We start from the raw sequence: 20,193 nt of genomic DNA on the forward strand, positions 1-20,193 counted from the left end.
TTTTAAGGCAAACTTCAAATTTAGTTATTAATCTTAGATTATATTACTGTAGTACCAGTCTGAAATAGCCAGACATATAACTATGCATTAATCGTGATGTTTTGAAAATTTTACATGGCTTATTTTTTACTGAAAAAAAGTAAGTTGTGTATATTTTACTGTGACCTTTTAGTTCTAGAATGTATGAAGTATGTCCTATAGAAGTGTATAGGCCTCTTTGAAAGTAATTCAGAAATAAATGTTATACTTTCTCATTTTGAAAGAATTATGTTTTTAATAAGGAATCATTATATCTGAAAGGAGTTTGTTCATTTGTTTAAGGTTTTTTTTTTTATATTATCGTAAGCAGGAGTCTTCTGGATCTGATTTTTTTTACAAATTTGCATTAATAGCTTAATTACTTGTCTTATAACTTGCTGATGCTGCTACCAAATTCCTATCCTTTTTTAGTATAAGAAATAAAATGAAAATCCTTGTCTTAATTAGACATAAAAAAATTGTGTCTGCTTGTGGATTTTTTATGTTGAAATGTAGAAGTAAAATAAGTTATTCCCTTATAAACCACAAATGATATTCACATTTAATTCCTCATATGTTTATTAAATATCCTCAATGGGCAAGCCATGTGTCAGCTTCTCTAAGGGGCTACAAAAACAAAAGACTTCACCTTTGTCTCACTGGGAAAGGGACAAATACATACAAATGATTACAGTACCAGATAAATGACAGTGTACTATATATTCAAAGTATAAAGGTATTGCTCAAACACGAAGGAGTTCCAACCAGGAAAAACAAAAGACAATGCCATGGAAAAATAAGCAGTTGAACTATCATGAAGAATGGATGGGTATATTTTTGATCAGTGAAGAATTAAGGATAGGGCCTTCCAGTTATAAAATACACTAAGTAACACTCTAGTGTTGGGCGGGTACATCATATCGCCTTAGAATAAGAATTGTTCGTAGTTGCAAAAGGTGAATTGCATTTTGAGTGCATTTGTTGTTTGATGTACAGATGTGTTGGAAGAAGATGAAGCAGACTCAGAGAGCGAGCCAGAGGGACAGGACATCGATGATCTGTATCACTTTGTGAAGCAAACACATCAGCAAGAAACACAGTCTATCCAAGTGGATGTCCAGCATCCTGCATTGACCCCTGTGTTGAGACCCTACCAAAGCGAGGCTGTCAACTGGATGCTACAACAAGAGCATTTCAGAAGCACTCCTGCTGGTGGCAAGTATAAGATGCTTAAAGAAAGGCAAATTGATTACAGGGATTATATGAGAAATAATTAGGGCCAGGGGAAATTGATCATTAAACCACGCATATTGAAAAGGTAGATAGGATACAAGATGTTACTATGAACAAAATAATTTGTAAAGAAATTCTTGAAAATTGAAATCCAGAAAAATTTTATTTCTGAGTTTCCTCATCTGTAAAAGTCTGTACTGGTTTTTCCTACCAAAATAAAGCCTGCCTTGATTGGAGTGTTTAAAAACCAAGGAATTTATTTATATGCCTTTTCAACTAACAATTGCTTTTAGAACTTGATTAGATGAGAATCTTGCTAATCACATGCAAGAAACTTTTTACAATTTGATGACAAATATTAGCAACAGAAAACAAATTTATGAAAGTGGGAGATTTCTATATGACTAATTTTCCTAGATTTGGCATTTTTTTAATTTAAATAATGTCATCTATTGCCATGTTTTTACCCAAGTAGTAGTTTTATGAGAGGCATTTATTCCACTTCTTTATTTCTATCTTTAAGGGGATGGGCAAAAGATGATATTTTTTACATGAATTTGTGAAATAAGGTGTTGATATTTCTCATTTTTAAATACAGATTTATTTTAGTTTATGGTGACTTGCTCTTTCTTATTTCTCCCATGTGTTCAGTTTACATTTTCTTATCTAACAAACTTCATTTTTTAAAACTTTTCATGTTGGACAGTAAATATCAACTGGGGAAGGTGAGAAGGGATTGAGGATTAAAGAAAAAAAATTAAATAAATATCAATTCATAGTCAATGTTATTTCCATTCCCCCTGCCTCCATACTCTTAACTTATTTTGAAGTAAATTCCATGTATATCATTTTATGTGTTAATATTTGTTTCATTAAAAGAAAAAGGGTCTTTTCAATATAGATATATACACACACATATGTAAAATAATGGATTTTAAAACCTTTTAAGTCTTCACTATCACCAGATCTCCCTCCCTTTCCCTTTCTATTTCTCTCTCCCTCTTTCTTAATCCCTCCCCATCTGTCTCTCTCTGTTTCTTCCTCTCTCTATCCTCCCCGTCACACAATTTAAATCTAGAACCAGATGGAATTGATTGCTTGACAGTGTATTTTAATTCATAGGTTTTATCTCCTATTTCTTATCAAGTTTCTTCCTTGTAATTATTTATCAAAGAAATTGTTAGTAGAGTTTCCCACAGACTAGATTTTTTTCTCTATAAAAAGGAATTTTTTTTTCTGTAGCTAAATAATTGTATTGGAGCATAACTTACATACCATAGAATACACTGATCTTAAGGACACAGTTTGATGAGACTTGACAAATTTATGTATCTGTGTGACTAGCAGCCCAATTAAGACATACAACTAGACTGTCCCAAAAGTAGCCACCAGACACATATGGTTCTTGAGAGTTGAAATGTGGCTGTCCAAAATGAAATGTGCTGTAAATTTAAAATATATACCAGATTTCAAATGGTATCCCAAAAAAGAAAGAATGTAAAATAGCAATACTTTTTTGTACATTGATTACATATTGAAATGATAATATTTTGGCTATATTTGGAAAAATATAATACACTGTTAAAATTAACTCCCCATGTTCCTTTTTTTAAAAACTATAATAACTACTACAAGTTTAAAATTACATATATAGCTTACTTAAATTTTTATCAGGCAATACTAGTAAAATATTCCCATCACCCCAGGAATTTCCCTCATTCTGGGTCATTTATTCTACTTCAACCCCTGCAGGAGGCATCCACTGTCACCATGAATTAGTCGTACCTTTTCATGGGACAATAAACGGAATCATAATACATGTACACTTTGTGAGGCAGGGATTGCTTTTTTCAACATATTTTTGAGATATTTTCATTATGTGTATATCAGTAATTCATTCTTTTTTTGTCTGCAGACTAGATTCTGTGGACTAAATCCCCATGTGTCATTTAACAGTTCTGTCCCTTATGGTTCCCATAAATGGAAGCTTTTTATCTTTTAGTTTTTTTACTTTATAAATACTATGTTTCTATATTCCTACTTCACCTAGTAATCATTAAAGAAGTCAACACAAGCCGGGCTCGGTGGCTCAACCTGTAATCCCAGCGCTTTGGGAGGCTGAGGTGAGTGGATTGCCTGAGCCCGCGGGTTCGAGACCCACCTGGGCAACTTGGTGAGACCTCATCTTTACAATAAATCAAAAAAATTAGCCGAGCATGGTAGCGCATGCCTGTAGTTCCAGCTACTTGGAAGGCTGAGGCGGAAGGATCGACAGAGCCCAGCAGGTCGAGGTTGCGGTGGCCAGGAGCAGCCACTGCACTCCAGTATGGGTGACAGAGTGAGACTCCAACTCAAAAAAAAAAAAAAAAAAAAGTCAACACAAAATTACTTACCGTTTTCCTGGTGAATAGATGTGCTTCTTCTTTGACAGTTTATTTAAACAAATTAAACTATTAAGGGGAAAGATAGTGGATGGTTCCAGTAGAAACAAACTCAGTACTTTAGTGTTACCATTTAAAAAAAATTTTTTCTCAGTTAAGTAACCATTTCCTCCCACTCTCAGACTCATAGAAGAAGTCAGGTCTAATTCAGGTAAATACCCATTAGCATATGTGTTTTATGCAAAGATTTCATGCAATTTATTGAAAGATTTATAAAAGAAAAGCTACTTTTCTTTATCAGGTAAGAGCTAGTTATATGTATTCGTTTTCCTATTACTCCCTATAATTTGCTGTATTTTGCTTTTCTTTTTTATTATTTACTGACATGGATTTGTGCCTGAAGCAAAGGAAGCTAAAGATTAGTATCAGGCCAGACACGGTGGCTAACGCCTGTAATCCCAGCACTTTGGGAGGCAGAGGCAAGAGGATTGCCTGAGTCCATGGATTCGAGACCAGCCTGGGCAACATGGCAAGACCTCATCTCTACAATAAGCAAAACAGTTAGCCAAGTGTGGTGGTGCACACCTGCAGTTCCAGCTACTTGGAAGGCTGAAGCTCACCTGAACTCAGCATGTCAAGGCTGCAGTGGTCATAAGCATGCAACACTGCACTCCAACCTGGGTGAAAGAGTGAGATTCCCACAAAAAAAAAAAAAATCAGAAGAAAAGAAAAAAAAGGGATCTTTAGCTTTTTACTCATGTGCTAAGTATGGTGGCTTTTCCTGAATGAGGTACCTCAAGAATATGGGTGTTAGTATCCCAGGGTATCCTGACTGTTCACTTATTTTTATTTTAATGTGATTGTCTGACGGAAGGGAAAACATACAAACAAAAACTTGTTATTATGGTTATATTTTTCTTTAGAAAGTGGCTTGCACTTCTTATGGCGAGAGATTGTTACCCCTGAGGGTTTGAAACTCTACTATAATCCATACACAGGCTGGTAAGGAAAAACTTTCTTATATATCCTTAATTTAAAAAATAAATATAATGAAAAACTGTATGAAATTGTTATTATGCATATGTCTTTAACCTTGACAGTACCTCATGAAGGAGTACTAAGTTAAAGTCTTATTCAACGTTTTTATTGGTAGGATAGACTTAGAATTAATAGTACTTGTCATTTTTCAGCAAATGAATTCAAAATAATACATATAAGGTGCTTAGTTATCAATATTTGAAGGGATTTTTATTGTAAGTTAAAAACGTTATTATTACAGGCCAGTTTTTTTTAGGAGTCATTAAACATAATTAATGAATCAGTATTTATTTCCCCTTTTTTAAAATTCATACATTTATAAAGGTTGTAGGAAGAAAGCAGACATGTTTCCTTTTAATGACCACTCTTATTTCTGCAGACTTCATTTTTAGCTCAGGCTGTTTTGTGGTTATCTCAGTTCCTATATTCATAATCTAGGATTTGAATTGTTTTACCTTAAAATATAGTTTCTTTAAACTTAGACTTTATGCATTGCTTCCAATTCTCTCTAGGAAAAGCAATTAAGGACAGTATAGTTTTTGCTTACATTCCTATGATATATTTTCCTTATTTTTTCCTTTAGCATCATTCGTGAGTACCCAAATTCTGGGCTACAGTTGCTTGGTGGAATCTTAGCAGATGAGATGGGTCTTGGAAAGACAGTGGAGGTGTTGGCTCTGATTCTGACACATACTCGACAAGATGTCAAACAAGATGCTCTCACTCTTCCTGAGGTAGGAGGCATACTGTAGGGCTTAGTAAAGCAGGGGACGTATGTTCTCAAAAAGCATCATATGTTGAACATTTACTTGGCACTTAAGTCATCACTTTCTGTTCACTCTGTGGCTAATGATTTATATTCGTGGTTAGTTAACTTCAAGTGGGCACAGAGAATGGGATGTTTGTGACCCAGTAGGTTTTTTTTTTCCATTAATTATGTTGTCAACTAGGAAAGGGATATGCAGTCACTTACCAAGCTTCCTTCTAGTTGGCAGAGAAACTCCTTTACGAAATTACTCTTGACTTTTCACATGTTCTGTCACTACTAGTCTCCATATTGCCACTAAATATTTTTAAGAGCCATTTTTAAAAATTGTACAAATCTCAGATGTAGAAATCTTAGAGCCTAATAATTAGAACTTAAAGAATTAAGTAGCTTAGTAAATAGGTTGCTAAATGAAATAGGCTCAAAGTCCTTGTACCAAAGTATGTAATGGTGTGTAAAAATGTAAATATTAGAGTTTTTAAAAAAAAAATCTACTGAGGCAAATATAATGTATGGCTCATATTTTCCAGTGATGAAATCTGAAATCAGTACAGTAAATCTTGCTGAAAAGAGGTTACTGGTTAATGGTATAGCTGTAATTAATTACTTCTCAGACCCACCAGACTCACAGCCTTAGCAATAATGTTATCTCTTTCAATAGCGGCTAGTTTTCAAAAATTCATCTTCCAAATTTGAGTAGGGAATAGAAAAAAATACTTTTTGGGGGGTAGAAAAATGACTTGAAATATATAGTTTTAACTATCTGTAACTTTTTCTGGGATTTTCTACTCATTCAATATTAACTCCAAGTTATTTCATATAATAAAGGCAATGAGTTAATTTTATATTTAAATATGCCTTAACTTAAAAGTTAACTTCAGGAGTTTCAGATGTAACATTTAGGTGATTTAAGATAATGTACACGATTGTTATAAATGATAGCTAGCTGTAAACTCAGAAATAAAAAATGAGGAAACTGGGCACAGTGGCTCACACCTGTAATTCCAGCACTTTGGGAGCCATTGCTTGAGGATCACTTGAAGCCGGGAGTTCAAGACCGGCCTGAATAATATCAAGATCCTGTCTCTACAAATTAAAAAAGAAAAAAACTGGGTATAGTACTCACTGTAATCCTAACTACTCGGGAGACTGAGGCAGGAGGATTGCTTTAACCCACTGTAATTGTGCCTCTGCCATCTACCTTCTAGCCTGGGCAACAAAGTGAGAGACTGTTTCTTTCTTTCTTTCTTTTGAGTCTAGGTCTTATTCTGTCTCTCTGTTTCCCAAGCTGGAGTACAGTGGCATGATCACGACAGCCTTGACCTCCAGTGCTCAGACCCAGGTGATCCTGCATTTCAGCATCCTAAGTAGCTGGTACTACAGGTGGGCACCACCACACCTGGCTAATTTTTTTTTTTATAAAGATGTTGTTTTGCAAGTTGCACAGGCTTGATCTCGAACTCTTGGGTTCAAGCAGTCTGCCTACATTGGCCTCCCAAAGTGCTAGGATTATAGGCATGTGCCACCACTTCCGACCAGAGAGCCCATTTTTTTTTATTTTTTATTTTTATTTTTTTTTGAGTTGGAGTCTCACTCGGTCACCCAGTCTGGAGTGCAGTGGCCGCTCCCAGCCACCGCAGCCTCGACCTGCTGGGCTCCGGCGATCCTTCTACCTCAGCCTTCCAAGTAGCCGGAATTACGAGCGCACGCTACCACGCCTGGCTGATTTTTTGATTTATTGTAGAGATGAGGTCTCGCTGCCCAGGCGGGTCTCGAACCCGCGGGCTCAGGCAATCCACTCACCTCAGCCTCCCAAAGGCACGGGATTACAGGCTGAGCCACCGAGCCCGGCTGAGCCCATTTTTATAAAGAAAAAAGAAATAAAATATGTATGAGGGGGAAACCCCAAAAAACCAGAATTATCTTTTGTAGGGCGTACCCCTTGTGTAATACACTCGGAATTTGTTCCTTCAGATCAAACAGTCTGAGTCAAAGTTTTTTTTTGTTTTTTTTTTTTTTGAGTTGGAGTCTTACTCTGTCGCCCAGACTGGAATGCAGTGGCCGCTCCCGGCCACCGCAGCCTCGACCTGCTGGACTCTGGTGATCCTTCCGCCTCAGCCTTCCAAGTAGCCAGAATTACAGGCATGCACTACCATGCCCGGCTGATTTTTTTTTGATTTATTGTAGAGATGAGGTCTCGCTGCCCAGGCGGGCCTCGAACCCGCGGGCTCAGGAATCCATTCACCTCAGCCTCCCAAAGGCGCGGGATTACAGGCTGAGCCACCGAGCCCGGCTTGAGCCAAAGTTTTTATCTGGAAGTTCTGAGAAGGTTGTGTCACAATTTGCAGAAGAAATGTCCTGAGTTGTGGCAAGCAGGTGACTGGTTCTTCCACCATAACAATGCACCTACCAACACCACACTGAATGTTCATCAGATTTTGACCAAAAATGGCATGACCCCAGCGTTCCATCCTCCCTGTTTATCTAATCTCACTCCGAGCAACTTTTTTTTGTTTTCCTGGATGAAAATGCCCTCAAAGGAAAACGTTTTGCTGATGTAGAAGAGGTGAAACAAAAATGGCAAAAGCACTAAAAGGCTTCAATATCTACAAGTTCAAAACTGTTTTAAGTAGTGAAAAAAAAGTGTCTCAATAGGTGTAGTGTATCAAACAGAGAGTACTTTATTGGTCACTGAAGTTTAAACATGTAGGAATAAATACACAATTTTTTATAAATTTTGATTTTTGGGGGTCCCCCTTGTATGTTTATAGCATATGTGGCCTTTTGTAATTTTTTGCAACTGTTAATGTGTTTCCTTATTAGAAGGAGACTTAATTTTAATAAGCAATTCTGTATACTGAAAACAAAACACTATGTGATTACTGAATGTTGTTTGTATCAGGGAAAAGTGGTAAATTACTTTATTCCATCACATTCTTTGGGAGAAAAAATAAAAGAGACAGACATCCAGAATATGGAATTTGAGCCAAAAGAAAAAGTTCAATGTCCCCGTAAGTATGACATCTCTTAAAGAAAATACCTTTTTACAGTGATCTTTATTATATTTCTTGCAATCCTTAGAGATATCTTTTTGTTATGAGTAATTGTTTTTATCATTCCATATGATCTGTAAAAATAGATTCAATTGCAAGTCATAATATTTTAACAAAAATAAAGATTTATTCTTTTGCTTGACTTGGTCCAAATAGTTCTTACCGAGTCTGTTATATTTAAATTTCTTTAGCTTACAGTTTAAACCAGGCTTTATTTGTCAGTAAGTGAATGTTTACCTTACTAATGATAGCATATACTTAGATAATTGTAAGAGGTTTTAAAATATAATTGTAATGATTGTTGTTTTTTAAGATTAACAATTTAGCATAAATAATTCTTAAGTTATTTCTGTTATGGTCATATGTTTTTTAATGTGTTGAGGTAAATTTGTATTACATGTTCTTCAAAATGGCACTATACTGCAAGAAATCTTTGATTTTTTTTTCATAATTCAGTCCTCAGTACAGATTAAGATTAACCAAATTTTATTCTTTTCATTTTAATTATTTTGACTGAGTTAGCTTATTTTATATTTAGCTACACGTGTGATGATCCTGACAGCTGTGAAAGAAATGAATGGGAAAAAAGGAGTTTCCATCCTTTCCATCTATAAGTATGTCAGTTCTATATATAGATACGATGTTCAACGGAACAGGAGTCTTTTGAAACGGATGCTGAAATGTTTAATTTTCGAAGGCCTTGTGAAACAGATCAAAGGCCATGGTTTTTCTGGAACGTTTACACTGGGAAAAAATTACAAGGAAGAGGATATATGGGATAAAACAAAAAAGCAGGTAACACAGCTTAAGTTAAGCACTGTTAAGTACATATATGTGATACCTTAAAGAATAAGTTGACAGATTCCACTCTGATACTGAAGCTGTTATAGTCATAAGATAAACAAACCAATTAGGAAAACACATATGGCCATGACATATGTTTTCTACTTTGTGAATATATGCTCCATGCATATAAAAACCTTATTTTGGTTACCATTAAACCCAGAGAGTAATGCTAGGCACATAACAAGTGCTCAATAAGTATTTATTGAGTGAATTATAAAATTAGTAGTCTAAACATACTATAGAGTTTAAAGTGTTTTCTCTATTCTTATCATACTGCTGGCAGCAGTTAAAAAGTTTGTTCAGATTTTTTAATAATACCTGAAGTTTACATAGTACTCAATATATTTTTAAAGTCTTTTGTATAAATTCTCATTTTCCCCATATTATTATCTTGTAAAAATTTTTGCCTTTTGTTAGAAAACTGCTTCTCTTGGGCCACTGATTTCAATTTGCCTTTAGGAAAATAGTTACAATATTTGCAAACATAAGTCAAGAAAAGACTAATGACAGTGACAATAAGTCAAAAGGTGGAGCTACCAGCTTGGCCACTGAAAAAAACAACAGGCAGAAAGGGAGTCTCCAGTCTTAACCGCAGGTAGTATAGATAACTTTAGTGAACTTCTGTGCTATTAGTAATTCTGCTGCTGCCAAAACCCGAAAATTTCCTTCAGTTAAAGCCATTGATTCCATGTTAAGTGTTCAGCCTCAGCTCTGATATCACTTGGTGGAAGCTGTCCCTATCACCTACCTACCCATCACACTCCCACTATATTATGTACCCCTGCTAGGCATTCCCATGGCATTATTTTACTTTTTACTTTCTTAATTTTCCAGTAGTCCCCTTTGAGACCAGGGGTCAAATATTGTTCATATTTGTGTCCTTAGCATCTGACACAACTACTGGTACAGAATTGGTGTTTAATAAATAATTGCAAGAAAGGGCACAAGTAGACAGAAAAAAGAAAGGACTATATTTGCTAATTGCAGTAACCTGTAGAATGTTTTGCTTTCTTTGGATGCTGTATTTTAGTACTTGGTATTTTTGTAATTGCCCTACTTTGTAGTACTTTAAGGAACTAATCTTTTTAATTTAGGCATACTATACAAAAAAATAAATTAATAACAAAATGTCATTAGCTCTCTTTAACTTTCTAATCTTTAATTTCTCCAAATCTTGCATGTGCAGTTGTAGAGCATTCCTTTTGTTTTAGGATCTGTAAACTACCATCAGGGTTCTTAAAAGGACAGATTGGGAGCCACACCAGGAGTGGCTCTCCTCAGGGAAAAGGTAAAGGCTATCTACTGAATTTTTATGTAAAGTACTTACTTAAAGTCAGGAGTTTAATTTTAGAAATGTAACTGTGATGAAATAAACTAAGTATTATTTTTTTCATAGGCAGTAGGGAGTCCAAGGAAAATTCAGAAAGAATCTAGAAAATCAGGGAACAAGGATACAGATTCTGAATACTTGCCATCAAATACCTCTGATGATGATGATCCTTACTATTATTATTATAAGGCTAGGAGAAATCGTAGTAAATTGAAGAAAAAGCCTGTTCCATCCACAAAAAAAGGAAAAAGTCAACCTAACATCAATCCCGATTTGCAAGGTCACTGTCCAGCTACCGGTGACTGTGGAATTACTGATGTTACTGTGTCTGAAAGTACATGTGTCTCTGAATTCAAGCAAGAACTTCACCCAAAGGACTATCCTGAACCTCTAAACCCTGCTGGTAGTGATGTGCCACATTCTGACACTCTGAGTCCTTATAACACCTCTGATTATCGTTTTGAGTGCATATGTGGTGAACTTGACCAGATGGACTGTAAGCCTCGTGTTCAGTGCCTCAACTGTCACCTGTGGCAACATGCAAAATGTGTGAATTATGAAGAGGAAAATCTGAAGATTAAGCCTTTTTACTGCCCTCATTGCCTTGTTGCAATGGAACCAGTATCAACAAGAGCAACTCTAATCATCTCTCCAAGTTCCATCTGTCACCAGTGGGTAGATGAGATCAATAGGCATGTAAGGTCATCATCTCTTCGAGTGTTGGTAAGGCCACTTGGGGCTAAAGAGAGAGAGGAAAATATAAATTCTTGCTTTTTCATGATAGTTTTGAAATCTTTGTTACTTTGTTGTTTATCCCCCAAATTAGCTTAATGATATAATAGTAATATGAAATCAGAGTTTGAAAAGAAACTGAGACAAAGAAATATAAGAGTTTATCTTTTATGACATCAGAATTTCATAAGTTTAAGTATTTAAGTGTAAAGGTGTGAGTGCTTTTTTTAAAATGATTGATCATTTAAGTGAAGAAGTCTTGGTGTAAGCATTTATGCTATCAGAGAGAAATTTAATCCAGTGCAGCTTGTGTAATAGTAGCTACTTGTCAGATCTGCTGCCTCTTAGCTCTTGAATCTACCTCAAGCCTGGAAAATAAGAATTTACTGATTCATCAGATATTTATTGAGCACCAATCTTGTGCCAGGAACTATACTAAGTTCTGAAAATAACATCCAGTCCCAGACTTGTGAAGAGTAGATGATTTCATATAGTGCTGGTACATGGTAAGTGGCCGTTGTGTCATTTTGTGTACTAATATTAGTACTCTTCACTACCTTTGTTCTTCCTTCTTTCCATGCAAATATTACTGAAGGTTTTCTATATTTAATCTACTTTCATAGGCTTAGAGAATACAGTAATAATTAAAACATTTTTGCTGTTGAGGAATTCTTTTTGCCTTCTGTGGGAAGATAAACCTTAGTTTGAGTCTTAGCTCCATCAGTTTTGAGCAAGTGACTTTATATTTCTTTTATGTGGGATAGGAATATCAACTGCTGGCAGAATTGTTGAAGTTTGGAGATAATGCTTAGCACAGTGTGTGAAACATAAAACACATTTTGTGAGGATTACTCTTACTGTTCTATTTTTTCATACCCTTGTGTTTTCACATATGCTGTTGATTCCGTCTACCTACCTATATACAGTCTTTTTCCCCTTTTCTTCACCTATGAGAACTCCTGTGTGTTCTTCAAGATATATCTCAAATTGTAACTCCTCTGTGAATTCACCCTCTCCACCACAGAATTGATCTTGTCACTGTGATCCTATCACTTTTACTTCTGTTACACTTCCTTTCACATTGTTTCTTTTATTCATCTTCTGCACTAAAACCTGTCTTTCTCTAAACAGGTATGGGATCTGTCTCATAGCATGTGTGGTCCTAAGCAAATAGAAAGGGCTCAGCAAGATATAAATGAATAACTATTTCATTTGTTTTTGATGAGCCTTTCTACAATAATATGTTCTGATTATTTTTTAGGTTTATCAAGGAGTGAAGAAAGATGGCTTTTTACAGCCTCATTTTTTGGCAGAACAGGATATAGTTATCATTACCTATGATGTCCTTCGCTCAGAACTAAACTATGTTGATATTCCACATAGCAATAGTGAGGATGGGCGTCGCCTACGGAATCAGAAGCGCTATATGGCTATTCCCAGCCCCCTAGTAGCTGTGGAGTGGTGGAGGATCTGCCTTGATGAAGCTCAGATGGTTGAATGCCCTGCAGTAAAAGTGAGTATTTCTGCAAAATTTTTTGAGGGCTGAGGAAGAAAGGGCAAAGGAATTAGGGGAACTTGAATAGTTGAGTAGTTTAAGCATAGTTAACACATAGTACTGATATTGGACAAAAGTTTACTATTAAACACTGCATATGCTTTTCTGTTGTGCTATGAGCTACTTAATCCTTAGGAATTATTTGATACTCTGGATTACTGCTTTATATGCAATGCTTATATACATTTTGATATCAGTTTAACTATGATACAGATCAAAGTAAACTATGTTTAGGAACTTATATAAGCATTTCTGCTAACTGGAAAGTTCATCATGTAGCTCTGATAGCTTTAAGACATAGTTGACTTCGGCAATTTTCCTCATCAGAGAGACCAAATGGTAACAGAAAATGCTACTTTAGAAGACAGAATTTGATTTAGCTGTTGCTTGTCATATGTCTTTATTCTGTCTTCTTTGACCAGGCTATATGTAACTTGAACTGAATTTATGAATCATGTATTTGCATATCTGGAGGATGGAGTAGTATAGGGGATGTATCAGTTATTCAGGGAGCTTTCTCATTCTATGTATGCTTGAACTGCTCCTCCATTTCAAGGGGATGCATGGCGGCCTCCCACTAATGACAATTACTATACTAGAAGTTGGCCCATTGAATATGATATTCAGCATTGAGTGTGATTACTGTTCAATAAAAGCAGGTGAAACTCACCAGAAGTGTAGGTTGTTTTCATAAGTTCACTTGACTCCTGTGTTGTTCTTTTGTCTTTTATTTCATATTTTTCTCTCATCAGGCTGCAGAAATGGCCCAGCGTTTGAGTGGGATTAATCGGTGGTGCATCAGTGGCACTCCGGTGCAGAGAGGATTGGAAGGTAATGTCATGGCTTCCTCACACATTGCATGTATTTGAGAACCTTCATTTCTCTTTGTTGAAATACTATGTAAATGATGACATATGTATTTATACTCCTCATAGTTTTAATCATTTACCTTGTTAAATGGCATTTGGGTGATTTTTCTGTTTTTATATATGAGGACAGATATGTGGTGAAAGGTCCCATTGTCTTAAGCCGAACAATTGTTTTACCTGCCTAAACATTGTAGATACAGGTCTGGATTAAAATCAGAGTTCCAAAGTGAACAGAAGACAGAAAGAACCTGACCAAAAAGAGAAAAGTTGGGGAGAAAAAGGGAATTAATTTCAGTTGTCTGTGTCTAGAAAAATAGGGACCATGATTTTTATTGTCTGGATCCATAAATAGTGGGACTGTAATTTTGCTAATTGTAAATGTTATAATAGTCACAGTATTAAAATGTCATAATGTCACACTGTATGCATCTATCGTTATTTCTTCTTCTATTCCACTTCTGGGATACTTAAATTATATCTAATCCTTTCCTCTCCTCTACATACACATTATGATGATGTTTCTACATTGATCTCATTCATTGTCACTTCTTATGTAGAGTAGACACCGCATTTTTAAAAAATTTATTCAAATGTAAGTATCCAAAACTAATGTAATATTGCCTTATATAATAAAGTTCCTGAAAAGCTGTTATTAAAATGTAGTTAAATTAGAAAATGTAAATATACTTCAAGTCCGATAGAAAATATTTACCTTTAAAACTTACCTTTCTGGGGGAGGGCACATAACATCAATAAGGGTACCTGATCTCAAACCAGGTGAAGTAAGGACCAAAGGGAGGCCCAAACTTTATCTGTACAATAACTGCTTGTATACCTACATCTGAATTGTACCCCACATCTCTAAAATAAAATAAATAAATAGATAAAATAAATTATCTTTCTGAAAATTCAAGTTTTTTCAACAGGATAACTTATTCTGCTAAGACAGAAATAACATCTATTACAACAATGCTTTTGGTAATTATTTTGAGGGAAACAAGTTTCCTAGAAATATAAGTATGTAAGTGTTTGCATAATTTTAATGTTACATTAGAATACTTATTTGTAGAATAATACCAGACTCATTAAAAGACCAAATTTGGTGGTCTGCTTTCACCTTTGGAAACGGCCAAAATTGTAGATATTTAGGTGCAAGAGCTTATTCAGCTCAAAAGCTAGCTGATAGGTACAGAAAAAAGGTAAATGGCTATGAGAGTTACTTTTTTCTAATTTTAATGTTGAAAGAATGTGAACAATACTTTCTCAGTTCCCTGGGTAGGTTTTTTTTAGGGATATAAGATGTTGGCAGGTATTTTGAACACTTGTCACCATTCAACAAATTCTTTAGTAACTTTTTAAGAACAGCTTTATTAAGCTGTTTGAGTTTATTGTAGTATAAATGACATACAAATAAGTTAAACATTTAAAATGTGAAGTATGAAAAGTTTTGACATAACATGTATAGCTATGAATCTATTTCCACAATAAGGTAATAACTCCAAAAGTTTTCTCATGCTCCGAGTCACCCTTCGAAGGTTGCTTTTGCAACCTTTCTAGAATTTTGTTTCCTTTCTCCCTTACTTCTATAACTCTTTGCTATCTTTTATGCTATGATTCTCGCAATGTATTTATGTTTTCTTCTAGTTAACACGGTGAGAATGTTACCTTGCCCATGACTTACTATGTTGTATTTGGAAGTGGAAGTCTAATTTGTTTTCTTTTTGTGCTAAACCAGAGTTTCTCAACTTTGGCCTTGTTGACATTTTGAGCCAGATAATTATTTTTTATTAGGTGCTAGCCTATGTGTTTTAGGATATTTAGCTTTTACTTGCCAGGTGTTGGTAGTACTTCTGCAGTTCTGATAACCCACAAATGTCTCTAGACATTTCCAGATGTCCCCTGTAAAGCCAAATTGCACCCCTCCACCTCAGGTTAGAATCATTGTGCTCAACTGATAGAGATATATCAGATTTGCTTATTTATTATTTAGCAGTAACCCAGAGATCTTGTAAATTTCACATTGACATATATTAAACAAGGAAATGAGGCTAGGATATTTTCATTCCTTAATTTGCCACGCCTTTAGATGTTTCTATAGGCAGCCTGAAATAATGTCATCAACTTCGAAAGTCAGATAGGCAAGAATGCTGCCCACTCCTTTCACCCCACACACCCCATGCCTATATAATGTATTTGTTTGTATAACATACAAAGCATTCCTAGGTTCACATCCTGGCTTATTAGTTGTATGTCCATAAACAAATTACTTAAACATTCATGGCTTTATTTTTCTTATTTGTGAAATATAGTGTTTTAAAGATTAATTGTAATAAAGTATGCAAAGGATTTAGCATATTACCTAGCATATATTAAAAATACAGTAAATGATAGCTACTTCCACTTCTGCTTTATTTTTATTTTCCATTTTTGTAGCCATTTATTTATTTTAGTTTTTTTGAAAGTTAACTTTTAATAACATAAGTACTTTTTAATGCATTTATTTAATGTATTATTGTTGTTTTTGTTTTATTTGTTTGTGAGATATTGTGGTATCTTAGTCTCTTTTCTACTGCGATAACAGAATACCACAGACTTGGTTATTTATAAAGAAAGGAAGTTTTTTTAGCTCCCAGTTCCAGAGTCTGGGAAGTTCAAGAGCATGGCACTGGCGTCTGGCAAGGGGCATCCCATGGTGGGAGGTAGAACTGAACACATGATAGAGAGAAGCACCAGGGGCTGAACTCATATAAAAACTAACTCAAAGCCCGGCTCAGTGGCTCAGCCTGTAATCCTGCACTTTGTGAGGCTGAGGTGAGTGAATTGCCTGAGCCCGTGAGTTCGAGACCTGCTTGGGCAACTTGGCGAGACTGCATCTCTACAATAAATTAAAAAATTAGCCGGGCCTGGTAGTACATGCCTGTAGTTCCAGCTACTTGGAAGCCTGAGGCGGAAGGATCGCCCGGGGCCTAGCAGGTCAAGTCTGCGGTGGCCGGGAGCAGCCACTGCACTCCAGGTTGGGCGACAGAGTGAGACTCCAACTCAAAAAAAAAAACAAAAAAAACCTATAAGTAGCTAGCCTGCTCCTGCAGTAATAACATTAATCCATTCATGAGAGCTCCACCTTCATGACCCAGTCACATCTTATTATGTCCCACCTTCCAACATTGTTACACTGGAGATTAAGTTTCCAACACATGAACTTTTGGAGGACACATTCAAACCATAGCAAACAATGAGCAAAAATAGATAAGGTCCCTGATATATTGAGATTACAGCTTAGAAGGGAAGATATATTTATTAAATTCTTTAGAAGATATATTAAATTACAATCAAGATAACTTTCACAAGTAAGTAAAATGGAAAATTCTAACTATGTCAGGTTTCGTAAAAAGGGTAACTGGTTCTGTGACATCACACAGGGATGCAGAAGTGACCTTAAGCTGCAATCTGAAACACTGGCATGAGCTAGGAAAAGAAGGGAGGGAAGAATTTCTGTTGTTTTTTTTTTTTGAGTTGGAGTCTCACTCTGTCGCCCAGACTGGAGTGCAGTCCCAGCCACCGCAGCCTCGAATTGCTGGGCTCCGGCGATCCTTCCGCCTCAGCCTTCCAAGTAGCCGGAATTACAGGCATGCGCTACCACGCCCTGCTGATTTTTTGATTTATTGTAGAGATGAGGTCTCACTGCCCAGGCGGGTCTCGAACCTGCGGACTCAGGCAATCCACTCACCTCAGCCTCCCAAAGGCGCAGGATTACAGACTGAACCCGGCAAGAATTTCTTATAGATGAAAGAGATGCCTGTGCACACCTACCCCTCATAACCTCTGGAAACTGAGGGGCCGGAGAAAGAGGCTGACATATCTAGTTTCTCAGAAAGAAACATTTAGTAGAGACTTAGGAACAGAAGTCATGTCTATGTCTCAGGTGGAGGTACGACAAGAGAGTGGTTCCCCATGCCATTTCCCCCCAGACCTAAGACTTGTATAATAGGAAAAGGGCATACATAATTCAGAAAAGATGTGTGGGATAATTGAAGTATGATAAGGTAAAGTTGTTTTGACCTAAGAGCAGTATTTACAGTATGTGTTCTTATTCAAGGAACAGTAAACTGGAACTCTTAAGGGCCTTCCTGGAACAGGGGTTAATCAAAAGTCAACATGGCTGATTAGCATCCAAGATGAAGTTGCTTTAGCCTCCACACCCATAATCTTAATTTGGAGGCAAAACCATATCCAGTCTTTTTTATATAATTGTTTATATATTTGAGTTCATTCTGTGTGCATAATCTTATATTGTTTTTTTCATTTAACATTGTATCTTAAGCAGTTTTCCATAATTCATCACAAATAAATGCAAGGAAAACTGCTTAGGATATGTTAAGCTGGGAAAAAATAGACTATAAAATTGAGTGTGGCCAGTAAAGAGATATATAAGAAGTACCATGCTCTAAAGCTAATAAATACAAAGCATGCTAGATCAAAAAAGAAAAATAGTTCTATTTTATGGAGATGCTGTAATTTTTTTATTTCTTGGTTTGAGTCATTCTTTGTATTATTGCTATGAACATCATTGTGTGAGTAAATTTTATTCATATTTTTAATTATTGTCTTAGACTTGTTTTCCCGAAGTGGAATTATTAGATCAAAAGGTATGAGGAATACTATATCAGAGAATAGTCTCCATATCATCTGTGTGACTAGAAATCTTGTTTTCCTGACCCAGCAAGTCTTGTATCTGTAGTTTCAGTGCATGGTATTGCTTGTACAGAGGGGCCCCCCAAAAAACCCAGAATTTGTTTATAAAAAATTGTATATTCATTCTTGCACGTTTAAACGACAGTCACCTTCAAAGTACTCTCCATTTGATGCAGTGCACCTGTCAAGACTTTTTCCACTGCTTAAAACAGTTTTTGAACTAGTCAATTTTGATGCCTTTTAGTGCTTCTGCAATTTTTGGGTCACTTCTTCCACATTGGCAAAATGTTTCCCTTGAGGACTTTTTTCATCCAGAAAAACAAAAGAAAAGTTACTTAGAGTGAGATCAGGTGAATAGGGAGTGTGTGACATTGCGGTCGTGGCCATTTATGGTAAAAAACTGCTGAGCACTCAGCATGGTGTGGACAGGTATGCTGTCGTGGTGGAAGAACCAGTCACCTGTTTGCCACAATTTGGGATATTTCTTTCACAAATAGTGGCACAACCTTCTCAAAACTTTCAGATAAAAATTTTGGTTGACCATTTGATCCAGAGGAACAAATCCCGAATGAACTACAAGGGACCCACTCTCCAAAAGATAATTCTATTGGGGGGGAATCCCCCTCATATATATCTTATAGAGTACACTTGATTGAGTAGTTTTTGGTTTTATATCTGACAGTAGTTTCATACTTTTGGATTAAGTATAAACTTTGTATAATGGTTCTATAAACTTAATGTGTTAGCACCTCACACAAAATCTAGAGCAAAATTAATACTCAATAAATGTAAACTGAATTGGAATTTAATTTCAGATCGAAGAGCCTATAAAATCTGCATTTTAATTCATGAACAGTACAGTGTGTTTTTAATGTTTGTGAAGTAATTTTTCAAAATAGTTGTGATAAAATACAGAAACAATATTTTCAATGTGCTTTTTTTCTTTTCAGATCTTTTTGGGTTAGTGGTCTTTCTTGGTATTGAACCGTACTGTGTCAGACACTGGTGGGTTCGACTTCTCTATCGCCCTTACTGCAAGAAGAATACTCAGCATCTCTACAGTTTTATTGCCAAGATAATGTGGAGATCTGCAAAGAAAGATGTGATCGACCAAGTCAGTATGATAGGTTTTTATTGGCTTAAGGGTATTATAAGAAAAAAGAAACAATTGGGATATGAAGATTAATTTTCATGTAAAATCTATTTTTCCTTCTTCTTTGCAGATCCAGATACCACCGCAGACTGAAGAAATCCACTGGCTTCACTTTTCTCCAGTGGAAAGGCATTTCTATCATCGCCAGCATGAGGTGTGCTGTCAGGATGCGGTAGTAAAACTCAGGAAGATTTCTGACTGGGCTCTGAAGCTCAGCAGCCTGGACAGAAGAACTGTCACCTCTATCCTGTATCCATTGCTGAGGCTCAGGCAGGCCTGCTGCCACCCACAGGCTGTTCGTGGGGAGTTCTTGCCACTCCAGAAAAGGTTTTGTTATTGACTTCCTTATACTGAAATGGATAACATTATAATCATAAGCACTGTTTAAGCAATTAGCTTTCTGACCTGCGATTTCATTCAAAGACTTGTAACTGAGTTGTCAGTTGTTTTTAAAGGTGTAGTGGAAGCCGGGCTCTGTGGCTCAGCTTGTAATCCCACGCCTTTGGGTGACTGAGGTGAGTGGATTG

The 20,193-nt window shown here is 36.0% G+C and overlaps 1 protein-coding gene across 1 annotated transcript in view; it reads left to right on the forward strand.

Moving 5' to 3' along the window:
* The window catches only part of SHPRH (SNF2 histone linker PHD RING helicase), a gene marked incomplete at its 3' end in the record, with an annotated part of 68,635 nt that overhangs the window by 11,745 nt on the left and 36,697 nt on the right, over window positions 1-20,193 (forward strand). The window contains exons 4-13 of the mRNA XM_008054459.2: window positions 1,015-1,233; window positions 4,556-4,634; window positions 5,254-5,404; window positions 8,339-8,447; window positions 9,028-9,284; window positions 10,732-11,388; window positions 12,659-12,910; window positions 13,705-13,783; window positions 19,464-19,627; window positions 19,737-19,993. Coding sequence (XP_008052650.2) covers window positions 1,015-1,233; window positions 4,556-4,634; window positions 5,254-5,404; window positions 8,339-8,447; window positions 9,028-9,284; window positions 10,732-11,388; window positions 12,659-12,910; window positions 13,705-13,783; window positions 19,464-19,627; window positions 19,737-19,993 — 2,224 coding nt within the window. The remainder of the gene's footprint in view (window positions 1-1,014; window positions 1,234-4,555; window positions 4,635-5,253; window positions 5,405-8,338; window positions 8,448-9,027; window positions 9,285-10,731; window positions 11,389-12,658; window positions 12,911-13,704; window positions 13,784-19,463; window positions 19,628-19,736; window positions 19,994-20,193) is intronic.

This window comes from Carlito syrichta, unplaced genomic scaffold, assembly GCF_000164805.1.
Source record: "Carlito syrichta isolate Samal-C Ts95f unplaced genomic scaffold, Tarsius_syrichta-2.0.1 Scaffold78909, whole genome shotgun sequence".
NCBI classification, from domain to species: Eukaryota; Metazoa; Chordata; class Mammalia; order Primates; family Tarsiidae; genus Carlito; species Carlito syrichta.